We start from the raw sequence: 18,614 nt of genomic DNA on the forward strand, positions 1-18,614 counted from the left end.
AGAGGTGCTCGATTGGATTCAGGTCTGGGGAACGTGCAGGCCAGTCCATAGCATCAATGCCCTCGACATACAGGAACTGCTGACACACTCCGGCCACTTGAGGACGAGCATTGTCATGCATGAGCAGGAACCCAGGGCCCACTGCACCAGCATATGGTCTGACAATGGGTCTGAGGATCTCATCCCGGTACCTAATGGCAGTCATGGTACCTCTGGCTAGCACGTAGAGGTCTGTGCGGTCCTCCAAGGATATGCCTCCCCAGACCATCACTGACCCACCGCCAAACCGGTCATGCTGGAGGATGTTGCAAGCAGCAGAACGTTCTCCACAGCGTCTCCAGACTCTCTCACGTCTGTCACATGTGTTCAGTGTGAACCTGCTCTCATCTGTGAAGAGCACAGGGCGCCAATGGCGAATCTGCCAACCAAGATGTTCTCTGGCAAAGGTCAATCGGGCTGCACGGTGTCGGGCTGTGAGCACAGGCCCCAATTGTGGACGTCGGGCCCTCATACCATCCTCATGCATTCTGTTTCTCACTGTTTGAGCAGAAACCTGCACATTAGTGGCCTGTTGAAGGTCGTTTTGTAGGGCTCCGGCAGTGCTCCTCCTGTTCCTCCTTGCACAAAGGACCAGATAGCGGTCCTGCTGCGGGGTTGTTGTCCTCCTGCGGCCCCCTCCACATCTCCTGGTGTACTGGCCTGTCTCCTGGTACCTCCTCCATGCTCTGGACACTGTGCTGGGAGACACATCAAATCTTCTTGCCACAGCACGCATTGATGTGCCATCCTGGATGAGTTGCACGACCTGAGCAACTTCTGTAGGTTGCAGATACCACCTCATGCCACCTCTAGTGGTGAGGGCACTAGCAAAACGAAAAACTAACCAAAGATCGGCCAGAAAAGATGAGGACAGGCAAATGGTCTGTGGCCACCACCTGCAAATCCATTCCTTTTATAGGGGTTGTCTTGCAAATTGTCTAATTTCCACCTGGTGGAAATTAGACAATTTACCAACAGGTGAAATTGATTCACAAATCAGTGTTGCTTCCTAACTGGACAGGTTGATATCTCAAAAGTGTGATTGACTTGGAGCTACATTGCATTGCTTATGTGTTCCCTTTATTTTTTTGAGCAGTGTAGATAGGTGTACCTAATAAAGTGGCCACTTAGTATAAATTCTGCTTTATGTTAAAAAGAAGCAAGTGGGTTGTTATGTTCTCTGTCACAAAAACTTGTGTGCACATGCATGGTGCTGTGCAAAGTATGTAATTACTGTGCGCGCGCAGGCGCACACACACACACACACAAGAGCAGACAGACGGGCACACTTGTATTAGAGAAGTCATCCAATGGAAGAACATTTAGGGTTTGAATAATGTGCAGTAAAATGGGCAATCTCACAGGAAACAAGTGCCCATGATGCTTAGTCTGATCAGGAAAATTAAACCGTTGGGTGTAAACAAGCATCAGATTTGGTAAGTGTGTATTCAACACACACAAACAAGACACACAAGGCACAAAGAGCAACAGAAGAGGAATCAAACAGAGCTACTCAATGAGAAACACACAAAGACAGTCTGAGATGCAGTCATACTTCTTACCAGTCTTGATGACATTGTGTCGGAGACGGATGATGAGTGTGTAAGTGCCATCTGTCTGGAACTTCTCTCCAAACTGCTCCAGAGCCTGGTTAAACTTGGCCAGGTTACCTGTTCTCACAGCTATGGGGAGATTAAAAAAATGAAAGCGTCACTACGCTAATAATGTGGTTGCACCCAGGATAAGACAACACCTGTGTTACAAATGCTGTTAGTACCTCTGTCTTGTTATTACAAAATTTAAAAAAAACAATGTAATTGCTTCGGGGCTGTCATTTGGGGACAAAGTTATATGAATAACATTATCAAGCCTTATCAACAACAGTACAATACAGCTGGTGTCCCAGTACAGCCATGTGATGTTATCAATCACAACATGGAATGACAGTAATTTGATTGTATCAAATTCCATCATAAACTTGGCTCAACTAGAGAATGTGATGCTCAGTAAGAAAGAAAAACAACCCCCTCTAGTGACAATACTAGTTATTGACTTCCAATACTGATGTACAAAAAAAGACTCTTTCAGATATTCCTGTTATTTTTCTAGGTTTCACAGCCTGGGATTGTTGAGAAGACCCCCTTACACACCACCAAGTAGATTCCAGCTTTTTCTTGGAAAGCCCCCCCATTCACTTGCAACAAGGTTTCCAATGTTACAACCAACACCGAAAAGCTCCTTTCCGACATTTGGATTTTGAGAATCTGAATCTAAAATTATTTGAAAAATTCAGAAAACTGACATTCTGAAGTCTACAACCATTTTCTGCAGCAATAGCCAGGTGTGAAAATGGGCAGGGTCTTAAGTGGTGTGCAAATTCTACCTGTTCATTCTCTACACAACTATTTCTACCACCAGCTGCTCACTGCTCGTCCCTAGTGCGTTGAATGTTTGTAATCACGACACAAATGCCCTTTTCCCACCGAAGTTAGCATGCAGGGTCATTTTTCCCCAGAACTGACTGTCGAATTTAACCTTTCCCACCAAAGATAAAAGCCAGATGTTAGTGGGTTTTTTGTCCAGTGGGAAAGGGGCAAAAGAGTCAAACAAAGACTTCCTCATTATCATCCCATCCCTCTCCATCCCCACCTTCGACTAACCATGAATGACTTTGCTCCCTGATGTGGTCAGACAAGCATGTAGAACTATCAACACACAAAAAGCAATTTCAGTAAAAACCCAGGACTAGTTTGGTGTGAAAGGAGTAACGGTACCACAGTGATAACGCCATGAAAACATAATCTAAGTACACTGACTGGATAGATGCAAAGGCTGACAAAGCATTAATAAGAAATGCATGGGCTGAGGTTACCAGGTAACAGCCACAGAATGTATCTGGAGCCAACAAGGCTGCTCCTTAAAACTGCAATCAGCGAGCACTGTCTCTCACAGCATGGGTTCCCAAACTTTTTTATGCCATGACCCATCTATGGAGATACTTTTTGTCCTGGGACCCACCAAATATTTTGTGCAGTAAAATAAGTAATAAATTCTAATCACCTGTCAAAAAGCGAGGTAATTAACAAAACTCTATTGTTCATTGATACAGTACTCCCATTTTCAGTCTTTCATGATGACATAATGAGACAGACAATATGTCAGCATTAAGCATTATTTAAGTGATATTTTGGGGAACAATTAATTAACTGCATTTTCCCATTGATTACAAAAGTATTAAAAAAATACACTCCCCGTTTCATTTTTACTTAAATTCTGTCTCCAAATAAAATGTTTATTATGGACACCCAGTGACCCTGTTGGCCCCCTGCTGTGACCTTGTGGGTCACAGCCCATAGTTTGAAAACCACTGCTCAATAGCAAGGTTGTTTTGGATATTGGGGACACAGAATTGAGAGGGAGTGTGACTGTACCTATCCGTATCTACATACACGCATGTGTTTATGTGACAGTGAGTGACTGTTGGTATATGTGTGTACCTTGTGTGAGGAGGAAGTAAGGCATAAGGGATCTCTTTAGTGAGGGCTGTCTGAACTGAAGCCTGTCTGGAATCTCCCCCAGCAATAGTTCCACGACAATCAGCAGCTTATGGACCTGGAGGGAGAGAAAGTAGGAACAAGGGAAGGAATATAGTTACGAAAGGGGGAAAAGGAAGGAAGGAGGAAAATAATGGAGGGATTGATGAGGAACAGGGAGGAAAAAAGAAAAATAAGATAGTAGGACAAATAAAGCCATAACAGCTATCACTTGGCAACCATGTAATGTATGGGTTTGTGCAGGACTGCATGTGAAAAAAGTGTGGTGTTTGTACAACAATGCATGCATAGTACTGATGTTTAACAGAATATGTGATTATGTGCGCATGAATATAATAATGCATACATTTTCATTTGGAAGGAAATACAACCGTTAAAAAGAATATATGTAATGGCACATGCCGTTGTCTGAAAATGTGAAGTATGTGTACAATAGTACTTGTATGTTGGTGCATATGCATGTGCTGACCGTCTGTTTAAAGCCGACAGCAGTGTGCTGCGGGGCCTTTCTCAGGGCATTGGTAAGTGTTCGCCTGGCCTCCGAGTATTCCAACTGGATGGCTTTAATACGACCTAGGGGAGGGAGGCACAGAGAGAAAGTAGAGAAGGAGAAGGGGGGTTTTAACATCAAGTTAAGTAAGCAGACAAATAAGTTTGGACATACAAGAAGTTTGACTTAATGGCATGCTCAACATAAAGACAATAAGTACATGAGCACAAGATTCAAAATTAATGGCGGGGGGTCGATGTCAATATCAGTCTACTTACGAAAATCAAGGTATCTAAGTGAAAAGTAAGTAAAAAAATAAGGGAATGATGGGTATATTTCCGTACAAAGTGGAAAAAGCAAGAACTAACAATCACAAATAGGTCAAATCTGCATACAGCAGTTCTCTCTCCTACAATATTCACCTACTTGGTACTTCTGCAAAAGAATACCCCTAATATTTATATCATCAACCCTATTTCCTGGACAATTGTATGTAATGGTAACATTATTTGTAACACAAAAGAAAATAGAGGAAATGTGAAATTTCTATATTTGATTTGAATTCAGTTTCTCCTGTTCTGAAAGGTGTTACCTGGCCCATTTGTCTTTAAAGGTCTCATAAAGTGAAGTTTTTTTTTCATTTTTGTTCACTCCTTATTTGCAGTTAATTTATATCTATTCAACACTGGGTTCTAGAAATTCACTAAAAATATTTGTTTCATTTCTGTTTATAATAATAATGTGTTTCTCTTCCACAAAAATACATTATTATTTTTTTTACTCCAAAGCACTGCACCTGCAGGGATACACTTACAAAAACGTTCAATAAATGAAAGCGAGATTGAGCAAATATGAATGATTTTCTACCACCAAACGGAAATTAGCTGATCGCTTATCCACGTCAAAATTCTTCTAAAATTGCCCAGTCATTACGGGCGGTTACTCAAATCAAACGTCCTCCCCTGGCAAACTCCAACCAACCAATTCTGTTATATCTGAATATACGTCACATTGTGGAAGCCTGCAGTGCTGCTCTAAATGCATCTTCATTGGACCGCCAACCAGTGCAGCCTGTCATTCTCCCTCTATGCCCTAATCAACTAATTCATTTTTGAATAATATTTTACTAAGTTATGATGGTAAATCCGTGTGATGGTCTGGCGGCCTGTCCAGGATGTCTCCCCGCCTGCCGCCCAATGACTGTTGAGATAGGTTCCAGCATCCCCGCGACCCTGAGAGCAGGATAAACGGTTCGAATAATAGATGGATGGATGATGGTAAATATTGTGCTCTCTTTGCTCATTAACTTTTTGTCCAATTTTGTTGAGCTCAAATATTTCTAATGTTTAATACTATACACACACACACACACACACACACACACACACACATATATATATACACACACACACACACACACATATCTAAACATACACACACACACATATACATATATATATACACACACACATATATACACGCGCGCACACACACACACACACACACACACACACACACACATATATATATAGCAGTTTTTTCCGAAACCGTCAATGGTGTTGCGAGTGCTGCGGAGGAGCGGAATTTTAAAACAGATACAGGATTTTTTTTTTTAATACATTGCAGTACAGGCCTGTTTCGTGCGTCTCACATTTAACAGCTGATGAGTGCTAGACACACGAAACAGGCCTGCACTGCAATGTATTCATTTTTTTTTCCTGTATCTGTGTTGATATATATATGTATATATATGTATATACATACATATATATACACACACACACACACACACACATATATATATATATATATATACACTACCATTCAAAAGTTTGGGATCACATTGAAATGTCCATATTTTTGAAGGAAAAGCACTGTACTTTTCAATGAAGATAACTTTAAACTAGTCTTAACTTTAAAGAAATACACTCTATACATTGCTAATGTGGTAAATGACTATTCTAGCTGCAAATGTCTGGTTTTTGGTGCAATATCTACATAGGTGTATAGAGGCCCATTTCAAGCAACTATCACTCCAGTGTTCTAATGGTACAATGTGTTTGCTCATTGGCTCAGAAGGCTAATTGATGATTAGAAAACCCTTGTGCAATCATGTTCACACATCTGAAAACAGTTTAGCTCGGTACAGAAGCTACAAAACTGACCTTCCTTTGAGCAGATTGAGTTTCTGGAGCATCACATTTGTGGGGTCAATTAAACGCTCAAAATGGCCAGAAAAAGAGAACTTTCATCTGAAACTCGACAGTCTATTCTTGTTCTTAGAAATGAAGGCTATTCCATGCGAGAAATTGCTAAGAAATTGAAGATTTCCTACACCGGTGTGTACTACTCCCTTCAGAGGACAGCACAAACAGGCTCTAACCAGAGTAGAAAAAGAAGTGGGAGGCCGCGTTGCACAACTGAGCAAGAAGATAAGTACATTAGAGTCTCTAGTTTGAGAAACAGACGCCTCACAGGTCCCCAACTGGCATCTTCATTAAATAGTACCCGCAAAACACCAGTGTCAACATCTACAGTGAAGAGGCGGCTGCGGGATTCTGGGCTTCAGGGCAGAGTGGCAAAGAAAAAGCCATATCTGAGACTGACCAATAAAAGAAAAAGATTAAGATGGGCAAAAGAACACAGACATTGGACAGAGGAAGACTGGTAAAAAGTGTTGTGGACGGATGAATCCAAGTTTGAGGTGTTTGGATCACAAAGAAGAACGTTTGTGAGACGCAGAACAAATGAAAAGATGCTGGAAGAATGCCTGACGCCATCTGTTAAGCATGGTGGAGGTAATGTGATGGTCTGGGGTTGCTTTGGTGCTGGTAAGGTGGGAGATTTGTACAGGGTAAAAGGGATTCTGAATAAGGAAGGCTATCACTCCATTTTGCAACGCCATGCCATACCCAGTGGACAGCGCTTGATTGGAGCCAATTTCATCCTACAACAGGACAATGACCCTAAACACACCTCCAAATTGTGCAAGAACTATTTAGAGCAGAAGCAGGCAGCTGGTATTCTATCGGTAATGGAGTGGCCAGCGCAGTCACCAGATCTGAACCCCATTGAGCTGTTGTGGGAGCAGCTTGACCGTATGGTACGCAAGAAGTGCCCATCCAACCAATCCAACTTGTGGGAGCTGCTTCTGGAAGCGTGGGGTGCAATTTCTCCAGATTACCTCAACAAATTAACAGCTAGAAGGCCAAAGGTCTGCAATGCTGTAATTGCTGCAAATGGAGGATTCTTTGACGAAAGCAAAGTTTGATGTAAAAAAAATCTTATTTCAAATACAAATCATTATTTCTAACCTTGTCAATGTCTTGACTCTATTTTCTATTCATTTCACAACATATGGTGGTGAATAAGTGTGACTTTTCATGGAAAACACAAAATTGTTTGGGTGATCCCAAACTTTTGAACGGTAGTGTATATATATATATAGTATATATATATATATATGATTTTTAACATATACTTGTAACTTCACAAATGGCCCCATATTCCCTTTTGCCAGTGTACTGAATGAATTAGGCCCACTCACATTCTTACATCCTTCCTTCTATCTCTCAATCTCTCTCATTTTCTCATCAAATTTTAAGCATTATTGGACTGTCCTGTTAATCTTGCCACAGATGTAATAGCCACTCACCACATTGGTCCATCCACTGTAGCTGCATTTGGCCAGCAGTTGCCTGAAGTCTTGGCTCCTTTCACAGTAGAGTCTGACTCTTAAAAATTTCACTAGTGACTTAAATGTGGCCCTCTCTAGTCTCCTCGATTCAGTTGCACCTCTTACTTACTACCAGAGCTAGGCGACTAAAGAGGCATACACCCTGGTTTAATGATGAGACACGTACTCTTAAGCAGGCCTGCAGGAGACGGGAACGTAAATGGCGAAAATCAAAATTGTACCGATCTTGGCAAGAGTGCTGAATTACAAGTATTGCAATAAGAGTGCTTTAGCTGCTGCAAAAGCAGTGGACCTCTCTCGCTTAATCAATATTAAAAATATAACCCCAGATTTCTCTTTGACACAATCTAAATTTCCTAAAAAGCAGCCATCTATTAGCTGCTCACCATTCACGGCCCATGAGTTTCTAGACTTTTTCTGCAATAAGTTTGATGAGATCATCAACAAAATTAGTTCAGCTCCAGCTACTCCTGCCTTACCAAATTCAAATCTATAAAATTAGTCACTGATAGCCCTGTTCTTACAGCTTTTCAGACTATCTCTCTTGATACTTTGACTAAGCTCATGTCAGCTTTTAAACCAACTACTTGCCTATTTGGCCCTTTACCAGCAAAACGTTTTAAAGACCTCTGGCCTCTCCTTGGACCTACAATGCTAGACATTGTTAATTTATCACTTACTACTGGCACTGTTCCCATCAGTTTTAAGACAGCTGTGGTTAAACCTCTACTTAAAAAACTGCCCCTAGATCAAGGTTCTCTTAATAATTATTGACCAGTCTCTAATATTAATTTTTTTTCTAAAGTACTTGAGAGAGTTGTGTATCAACAACTTTTGACCAATATAGAAGAAAACTATATATATATATATGATCCTTTTCAATCGGCTTTCAGGGCCTGTTACTCCACTTTAACTGCTCTGACCACAGTGGTGAACGATCTACTAACTATGGACTCTGATGTCCACTTCTGTACTTCTACTACTAGACCTCAGTGAAGCCTTTGACACCATTGATCACTGTATACTATTAGACAGAATAAATTGTAATTTTGGTGTCTCTGGCTTAACGCTTTCTTGGCTTAAGTCCTACTTATCTGGAAGAACACATTCTGTCTGCTATAATATTATTACATCAAAATTCTCTGACGTTAAATATAGCATACCTCAGGCCTCAATTTTTTGCCTTCTACTTTTCTCTCTTTATATTTCACCTCTTGGACAAATTATACACAATCATGGAATTTCCATTGCTATGCGGATGATACTCAGCTGTATGTGCCTATAAGGGCCGATGATCATACTCAAATGACTTAATTTAGAGGCCTGCTTGGCTGCTGTGAAAAATTGGATGTCACTAAATTTCCTGCTTTTAAATTCAGATACAACTGAGATGCTGGTCATTGGCCCTGCTAGACATGGACAGCAATTTGATCAAGTAACAATAACAATCGACAACTCTGTGATTTCACAAAGTGTGGCAGCCAAAAATCTTGATGTTACGTTTGATCCCAGCCTTTCCTTTGTTAAGCACGTTAAAGAAATCACCAAGACTGCCTTTTTTCACTTAAGTAACATAGCTAAAATTCGGTCTTTCTTGTCTATGGCTGACACAGAGACTCTTAATACAGGCATTTATTTCATCCAGACTTGATTACTGTAATATTCTGTTTTCAGGTCTGCGCCATGCTGGTACTAAGTCTTCAGATGGTTCAAAATGCTGCAGCTAGAATCCTAACTAACACTAGAAAATTTGACAATATTACACCTAGTCTTGCTTCCATTCATTGGCTTTCCTATCCATGTTAGATCAGACTTCAAGGTACTTCTGCTGACTAATAAAATCCTAATGGGCTTGCCCCACCATACCGTCTGATCTCCCTAAGCCGTACATTCCATCTCAAGCTCTCCACTTCCAAAATACAGGGCTCCTGTGTGTATCCAAAGTTAAAAAGAAGTCAGCTGGTGGCAGGGCCTTTTCCTATCAGGCCCTATTCATGTGGAATAACCTGCCTGCGGCCGTCAAACAATCAGTCTGTTGAGTTTCTTTAAATCCAAACTTAAAACACATCCTTTTGCCTTTGCCTACAATTAGCTGCCTTTAAGTTGAGTGCGTCACAACCCGTACTGCATGGCAGGTCATTTTCTGCCTCAATGAATTTACCAAGCACTGTTCTACCAATGCGATTACTGAGCATAATTGACTATTGCAAACTGTTCTCTTCTCTCACATCTTTTCTCTCTCTCTGAATGATGTCTTCTCTTTTCTCTTCTTCTGTGTATATGAATGGTGTAACGTGAGCTTGTTCAGAAAGCTGCAGCTCGTCTGGTGTTCAACCGCCCTAAGTTCACCCACACAACTACCCTTCTCATGTCCCTACACTGGCTCCCAGTAGCTGCTCACATTTAGTTTAAGACTCTGGTGCTAGCCTACAGGGCAGTGAAAGGAACAGCTCCTTCCTATCTCCAGGCCATGGTCAAGCCCTACATCCCCGCCCGACCACTTCGCTCTGCTGCCTCGGGACGCCTGGTTGCCCCGTCGCTCAGATGCCCTTGCTGCCGATCGACCCGGTCACGGCTCTTTTCTGTCCTGGCCCCACAGTGGTGGAATGAACTCCCCACTGATGTCAGGACAGCGGAGTCGCTGCCCATCTTTTGGCACAGGTTGAAAACTCACCTCTTTAAGAACTACTACCCCGTTACTTGTTCTTAGCACTTATTGTATTCACTCATAAAAAAAAATTTTTTTTTAAATCTCTTTCTTGCACTTTTACTTTAGCACTAGTTTTGCTCTTAGATGCTTGTTTAGATGCACTTATGACCTCTGATGACTAGTAGTTCTCCTGATTTCCTATGTTAAACACACTTATTGTAAGTCGCTTTGGATAAAAGCGTCAGCTAAATGACTGTAATGTAATGAGTCTCCCTTGTGTGCATGTGCCATCTGTCCTCCTCCAAGGTCTCCATGGTGACCGACGTCACCACCGGGACACTGATTGGCATCCCCGTCATCATATTTTCTTTTTATATATCTTATAAATCCATATAATTTGTCATCCTGTTTCAATGTTATATTCTTCTCCCATTCAGCTATGACTCTTGTTTGTTTTTCTCTCTCTCGCTCTCTCTCTCTCTTCTCCCACTTATGTGAACGGTACGATGCGAGTCTCTTGTGTGCATGTGTAGTCTGTCCTCCTGTCAGGTCTACATAGTGATGGTGGTCATGTGGCTCAGGTCCTGGGCTGTTATGGATCTGGCATCTGGTTACTGCCTGGCATCCCCCTCATCATATCCTTCATATATTTTATAATTCCATTATATTTCTATCCTCTTTCAATATTGGATTCTGTAAATTGTGTACACACAACATCAATTGCACATCTGTCAACCTTGGGAGAGAGATCCCTCTTCTGTTGTTCTCTCTGAGGTTTCTTCCTATTTTTTTCTCCCTGTTAAAGTCTTTTTTCAGCACTTGTTCCTTATCCGAAGCGAGGGTCTAAGGACAGGATGTTGTATTGCTATAAAGCCCAGAGGCAAATTTGTAATTTGTGATAATGAGGTATACAAACAAAATTGACTTGACTCTCTCTCCATTTCGCCAGCAGGAAATTTTTTTTTTTTTTTCTATTAACCATAGCAGCCTTTTAACAGTCACTGAGAGTATTTCCTGAGACACAATCTCAACAATCTCTTTCCCTAAACAATCTCTTTCCTTATGGTGATATCATTATGGAGCCAAGGGTATCAAAAGGCAATTCTCTCTCCTCACCTGTGTAGTAGAGGTATCTGGCCCACTCGTTATTGTTGGCCAGCTCAGGGAACACTGACTTGGAGACCAACTTTTCTGCCTGGTCATACAGGTTGAACTGCAGGTAGTTCCTCAGCAAGAGGTTCAACAGGACAGCCTGGCCATCTGCATCATGACGCAGCGTGGCCGTGCGCAGGCGGGTGTGGAGGAAACTTGTCCGAGAGAGTAAAAAGATCAAAGATTGGTTAGCACTTTCCTGTGTTTTTCCATTGGCTTTAGAATAAGTGTGTGTGTGTGTGTGTGTGTGTGTTTCCTCATGTGTTCTTTAAAGTTACACATGGTGTGGCCAGTGCAATGTGATGTTTACTTGCAGTTGCTCAACAATAAAATCTAAAAAAAAAAAAAATGAAAAAGAATAAAATGTAAAACTATAAAGACAAAAGGTAAAAGATTAATATAATGGTAAAATATAAACTGCAAAACATACAAAAGGTAGCCACTTCTGTCCTTAATCTATACAGCATACCATACATACAGAGTAGCAAGTTAAAATGCAACATTAAACAACCAGGCATATAGTAATAGTGCAATGAAAACAAAGTTGCAGTTGGCAAATAGAAAAATGCTACAATAACAATATCAATACAGGCCATGCTGTACATTTATCAGTGAGTGTCCAAAATTGTGATATCTGTTGGTTGTGGTAAGTCGAGCACAGTTACTACATAGAAGTAAGTGTGTTTGGGTACCTGCGGATGGTGTCTAGCTGGTTGAGAAACTCGTACACCCGTGCATGGTAGTAGTAACACTTAGCAGCCACCAAATCCAGAGCTCTACGGTTTTGGGAGCCGATCTTCTGAAGCAGGTCGTCCGACACTTTTTGGGCCTATGGACAGAAACTTAATGCCACGTGATGCAAACACAGACAATTTTCCACTCAAAGCCAACCTGGCCAATGTAATTCTGAATGTGAACCGCCACACTCACAAATGCAGCAGCTGCAATTATGCCACAAACAGAACACAGCCTTTGAATAATAGTTGGTACATTTATATATATTATTTGAATGGCAGGCAGAAAAGACAACATTACCGGCTACAGTAAAAATTTGACAGTTGGCTTTTTAAGACTATCAAATACAAATATCTCAAAGAATGAGAGAGAGTAAGAGAAAAATTTGAAGGCAAAAAGACATGACAAACAGTTATATCAGCCAACTGGCAAAGACAGAAAGATGGATAAGTTGAAGTTGTCCAGTCAACCCTCACAAAGGCAGACAAACAGACACTTAACAGAACCACAAACACCCACCTCAGTGTATCTCTTGTTGTTAGTAAGGTAGACCACCAGAAGGAGTTGAAGGTAGGCCTCCACCTCAGGCAGGAGAGGAGTGGAGGCTGCCTTCCCTGTCCGAGGCCGGAACTGGACCTCACCCTCTGTTGTCTCCATGGGCTGAGAGTCAGGGGTAAAAGGAAAGGGAATGAAATGAAATACCCATCAATTAGATTTACCACACTTAAATGGTCCCTGTGTGATTCCTGTAATGATCCCTGATTATCAAACGTTTGCAGCAGCAGACGAACAAACACACATGCACAGGCTGAATTAAGACTACAGACACTGATGGTCAATTTTTGCTTGAATATATTTTTGTCTCGTTGTTTTCACTCAGTTTTGAAAGTTTTGATCCACGGCCACATATCAACTATTTATCTGGGCCCATAGTGATCAAGCATCTTTGATTTGGAAATCAGTTCCAATGGCCCCAAAATTCTCAGAATAAAGGAACACTGGTCATACTTTTACAAACAGAAGTGAGAAGTGAGAACATGTTATTAACATTCCTTCCTTCGGAAAGAGCTCTTAGGTCCAACAGTGTTTAGGGGAACACCAGAGTTGTCCTAACCCATTAGGAGTTCACAGCAGATGGTGTTGATATAAAGATGTACATGTGCATTCCCTGGTAGGAGGGAAGTGGAGTTTACGTAAAGATATCAACTTGATCTGAACTGAATACTTTCTGGAAATGACCTTATTCTGGATGCAATCTCTCAATTAACATCTAGATCTTGTGTTGAGGAGCTCCTGAACCCGGCTAACACATCCTCAGTGGAGGAGGTAGAGTCTGAAGACTCAGGGGAAGCCCCACCCACATCCCTGGCAGAGGTCTCTGAGGTAGTTAAAAAGCTCCTCGGTGGCAAGACGCTGGGTGTGGATGAGATTTGCCCCGAGATGCTGAAGGCTCTGGACATTGTTGGGCTGTCTTGGTTGATACGCCTCTTAAGCGTCATGTGGAGGTTGGGGACAGTACCTGTGGAGTGACAGACTGGGGTGGTGGTTGCCATATTTAAAAAAGGGGACCGGAGGGTGTGCTCCAATTATCGGGGCATCACATTGCTCAGTCTCCCTGGGAAAGTCTACTCGAGGGTGCTGGAAAGAAGGCGCCGACCAGCTGTCGAACCTCAGATCCAGGAGGAACAATGCGGATTCTGTCCTGGCCGTGGAACAACGAACCAAGTCTTAACCCTTGCGGAAGTGCTGAGGGGGACATGGGAGTTTGACCAGCCAGTCTACATGTGTTTCGTGGACTTGGAGAAGGCTTATGACCGTGTACCCTGGGGCACTCTGTGGGGGATACTACGGGGGTATAGGGTACCAGGGCAGTTGCTATAAGCCATCTGGTCCTTGTACAACCAAACTGACAGCTGTGTCCGCATTCTCGGCACAAAGTCAAACATATTTTCGGTGGGTGTCGGACTCCGCCAAGGTTGTCCCTTGTCTCCGATTCTGTTTGTGATATTCATTGGCAGGATTTCAAGGCACAGCCAAGGTGAGGAGCGTGTCCATTTTGGGAACCTTAGAATTGCATCTCTGGTCTTCACAGATGATGTGGTTTTGTTGGCTTTATCAGAACACAACCTCCGGTGTGCACTGGGATGGTTTACAGCTCAGTTTGAAATGGCCGCGATGAGAGTTGGCACATCCAAGTCTGAGGCCATGGTTCTCTATTGGAAAATGGTGGATTGCTCCCTCTGGATTGGGGATGAGTTGTTGCCTCAAGTGAAGGAGTTCAAGTCTCTTGGGGTCTTGTTCATGAGTGAGGGCAGGATGGAGCGGGAGATTGACAGGTGGATTAGTGAAGTATCAGCAGTAATGCGGACGTTGTACTGGACTGTTGTGGTGAAGAGGGAGCTGAGCCTGAAGGCAAAGCTGTCAATTTACCAGTCAATCTTCGTTCCAATCCTCACCTATGGTCATGAGCTTTGGGTAGTGACCGAAAGGGTGAGATCGCGGATACAAGCGGCTGAAATGAGTTTCCTCAGTAGGGTGTCTGGGCTCAGCCTTAGAGATAGGGTGAGGAGCGCAGACATCCGGAGGGAGCTCGGAATAGAGCCGCTGCTCCTTCGCGTCAAAAGGAGTCAGTTGAGGTGGTTCGGGCGTCTGATTAGGATGCCTCCTGGGCGCCTTCCTTTGGAGGTTTTCCGGGCACAGCCAACTGGAAGGAGACTCCGGGGTAGACTCAGAACTCGCTGGAGGGACTACATGTCCAATCTGGCCTGGGAACGCGTTCGGATCCCCCAGGAGGAGCTGGAGGGCGTTGCTGAGGACAGGGACGTCAGGAGTGCCCTACTAGCTTGCTGCCACCGCGACCCTACCCCGGAGAAGCGGCTGATGATGAATCAATGAATGAATGACTCTTGTGTTAGTGCCACAGAAACAAGTTATTACAACTGGAAAACGTCTCATAACTGACCTACTCTTTCAGTATGATTTTTACGAGTATTTCTGAGATGTTTGATAAGGCCTTGATCTAGAACTAGATATGTAAGGGGGCCCAAATCAGAACTGCCAAGATGCTTTAACATGTGCGTTTTGTGTTTGCACTACTCTAAAAAAAACTTATCTGTGACAGATTTGAGGAAAAAGTCAGAATTTGAAGTGTAGTTTTAACACAGTCGAAGGAAATCTTAACTTTTTTAGCCTGTAACTCATTTAATGTCCTGTGTTAGTAGTTTGTCAACAAACATTGGCTCCCAATTCTTCCAGTATCCCCAACAGGTAGTTCCCATAGATTGTTAAATTTTGAAACACTATATCAAATCTGTGTACCATAATGTAAAAGAGTCTAATTCTGCAACATTTATCAGACTGGTAAGGGATCGGCTTGTCAGGCGTCCCTACAAACACAATTAGCTGTCCATAATGTAAAAGAGTCTAATTTTGCAACATTTATCAGACTGGTAATGGATCGGCTTGGTTGGGCATCCCTACAGACACAATTGGCTGTGTATGCGGGTGGGAAGTCGGATGTGGGTATTTGTCCTGGTCGCTGCACCACTGCCTCCTCTGGTCAGTTGAGGCGCCCCCCGGGTCGGCAGAGAAGTGGTGGAGCAGCGACTGGGATGGCTTAAAAAAAAAAAAGCGGGGTAATTGGCCAGATACAATTGGGGAGAAAATTGGAAAATAAATAAAAGATTGGTAAGGGATTTGTTAAATATTTTTGGTTTACAATCCCACTTTTCATTGAGACAAACGAAATGGAAAACAAACAAATAAAAATGGGCAAGGCAAAGAATTCTTAAGCTTTTATCCGCCTGTCATGAGCCGGTTGTTTGTCCTTAATTTTAAGACAGTACCTCTTCCAGGAAGCCCAACAGATAGTCCTTGGCAGTAGTGTTGTTGGTATAAAAGCCACTGACAGCCTTGTGCAGCACATTGGAGTTTAGTCGGCGGCTGGTGGAGGGCAGCGCCCGCAGAGCGCGTAGCACAAAACGTGGCTCTTTCCCAGACACTGCCTTCTCTATCTGTTTCACATGCTCCTTGATATCTGATGAGCAGAGGCATGAGGGGGGGAGAGAATGCAAAGGTGAGGTCGACTTTAAAATTGAACTACTCATTTACAAAAGCTATCAGTCTTCCCTTACATTACATAAAAGAAATGCTCTTCAAATATCAGTCAGAATGAACCCTAAGATAATCAGGCAGCATCTTCCTGGATGCATCTCATATTCACACTTAAGGAGGTAAAGCTATCTCAGTTTCTATGCCCCCTACAAACTTAACAGCCAGTGCGATGACATGAGAAATGCACTGACAATTCTTGCTGATTTCTTCTTGCAACAGCTTTTGACGGGGTGCTTTTTGGTAATACTACACTGTTTTAGGAGGCTCAATTTAAACTTTTATGCAATTATGCCCATGCCCCTTTTTATTTCTACTTTTTTCCCCATCTCTGCTTTTTAAAACACATTGTGATGATTTTGATGAGAAATGTAGCATCCAAATTGAATTTTACTTGATCAGATATCAGAAGGACCCGAAGTAAACACAGAGAAGGATACAAAAATAAGAGATGCCAACAAAAAGAAAAGGAGGGGAATAGTGTTTTAAAACCTTAACACTAACAATCATACAAAATACTTAGTCCCACTGGTCCTTATGCACAAAATCATAAAAATAAAAAATAAAAAACATTAACCACAATCAGCCACATGTGGCAACATCCTAAGTTAAAGTGGGAGGACGGAGCAAGAGAGGGATGAAAAAACGCTGAAGTATGCACTATCAACAATAGCAACATAACATGTCTCATCTTTGGGGTGGCACAGATCTTGCCAAAAGTTTGTGACAAGTGAATAAAGACTGAGTACAAGAGTTCATCATTTCTGTTAGGGTTCCAACTGGTGGTAACTCAAAATGTTATGTGGATACCAATACAAACTGATATAACTTTGGTGAACAAATGATGTTCAAACACTTAAAGCCTTTACAACTTGCGGGCTGGTCATCATAATCCCAGCTAGCATGACATTCCAGCTTTGTAAACAAGAAAACTAAGCTAACTAACTAGCCATTGACTATTAAACGCTAGCAGTGCTATCTGTCAAGCTAGGCTAACAGCTGACTAAGATTAGTCACGTCTGTAAACAAACCAGGATTTAAAAAAATTTCAAAAAATGTTCGGGACGTTTCACGACAGAAGGTACACGTTACCTTCGAGGGTGAGAGCGTCGACCTCCTTGGGCGGCTTCGCTGAATTAGCAGCATCCTCGTCCGGCATCTCAACGTCCTGCGGCTCGGGGCCCGCATCTTTCTGCTGCTCTACCTTGGACTCTTTGGGTTTCTCACGTCGCTTAGCCGTGGTCTCCTTCATTATAACTGAAACGTTAAAAATCACTGTAAATTTAAAAAAAAAACTTATTAGGCTGTATTAAAGAAATATACACGACACCGACTTCTTATATGATTACTTTGGAGAATTACGTTCTCCAAGTCCTAACTCCGTCGTCTGAGGAAGCAGAATGACTGGCAACTATTGCGGCGCGCAAAGCATTGTGGGATGTCCTGTACAGCCACTACTGGCTGATTGAGGAGGGGCAGTCACGATTAATGGAATGCAGATCCATTAGTCGCCACCCATCTTCATGTGCAACCATAATGAAACACAACTCTATATTAGGTCCCTGAAATTAATGAAATCAAGATGTGCCAAAGATCTCTATGAGTACTAGAAAATGATCTGACCAACGTAATATCTTAAAAACGAACAATTGTTTAGTCAATCCTTATTTACGATTTAGTTATTTTATTGTTATTTTACATTTTATTCTGCTTCATTGATTTATTTATGGTTATGTTTTATTCTGCTTATTTTATGCCTTTTGTATGGTTTGTGTACATGTTTTAAATCTCTTGTGGCGTCTGCTCATTGCTTTCTAGAGGATGAAAAGTTTACAATTGTAACGTTTGCCTTATTGTTGCAAATTTATCGTTTGAATAAAAAAAAGAAGGCAGATGAACAGACTTTTCCCCCACTGTCTCTTTATTGACGAAATATTACAACAATAAGAATTCAACAAGACAAAAACAGAGCATATTAAGACATCATTACAACGAAAGGATCACATAAGAGTATGACTCCATTCTCAGTATGACATTACAATCAATAAATTATCAAGACATGGGGTAAATGTAACATAAAAAATAAACAATAAAAATAATCAAACAGAGGTAGGAATAAAATTCAAGTTTCTTCAAAAAATGATTTTAGCATACTAACCGTTTGAGCACATTTCTGTAAGTTGGATA

General features: G+C 42.0%; 1 protein-coding gene across 2 annotated transcripts in view; it reads right to left on the reverse strand.

Annotated features, from left to right (window-relative positions):
* The window catches only part of psmd3 (proteasome 26S subunit, non-ATPase 3), a 45,203-nt gene extending 27,358 nt beyond the window's left edge, over window positions 1-17,845 (reverse strand). The window contains exons 1-9 of one of the 2 annotated variants that reach the window (XM_056287914.1): window positions 17,777-17,845; window positions 17,520-17,684; window positions 16,163-16,353; window positions 12,837-12,977; window positions 12,275-12,411; window positions 11,547-11,737; window positions 4,063-4,166; window positions 3,537-3,651; window positions 1,602-1,721 (exon numbers count right to left, since the gene is read on the reverse strand). In XM_056287914.1, coding sequence (XP_056143889.1) covers window positions 1,602-1,721; window positions 3,537-3,651; window positions 4,063-4,166; window positions 11,547-11,737; window positions 12,275-12,411; window positions 12,837-12,977; window positions 16,163-16,353; window positions 17,520-17,679 — 1,159 coding nt within the window. In that variant the 5' untranslated portion in view covers window positions 17,680-17,684; window positions 17,777-17,845. Of the gene's footprint in view, window positions 1-1,601; window positions 1,722-3,536; window positions 3,652-4,062; window positions 4,167-11,546; window positions 11,738-12,274; window positions 12,412-12,836; window positions 12,978-16,162; window positions 16,354-17,519 lie in introns of both variants that reach the window. The other variant, XM_056287913.1, reaches the window with a different exon arrangement.
* Window positions 17,846-18,614: the final 769 nt, after the last annotated feature.

The sequence above is a fragment of the Lampris incognitus genome, chromosome 10 (genome assembly GCF_029633865.1).
Source record: "Lampris incognitus isolate fLamInc1 chromosome 10, fLamInc1.hap2, whole genome shotgun sequence".
NCBI classification, from domain to species: Eukaryota; Metazoa; Chordata; class Actinopteri; order Lampriformes; family Lampridae; genus Lampris; species Lampris incognitus.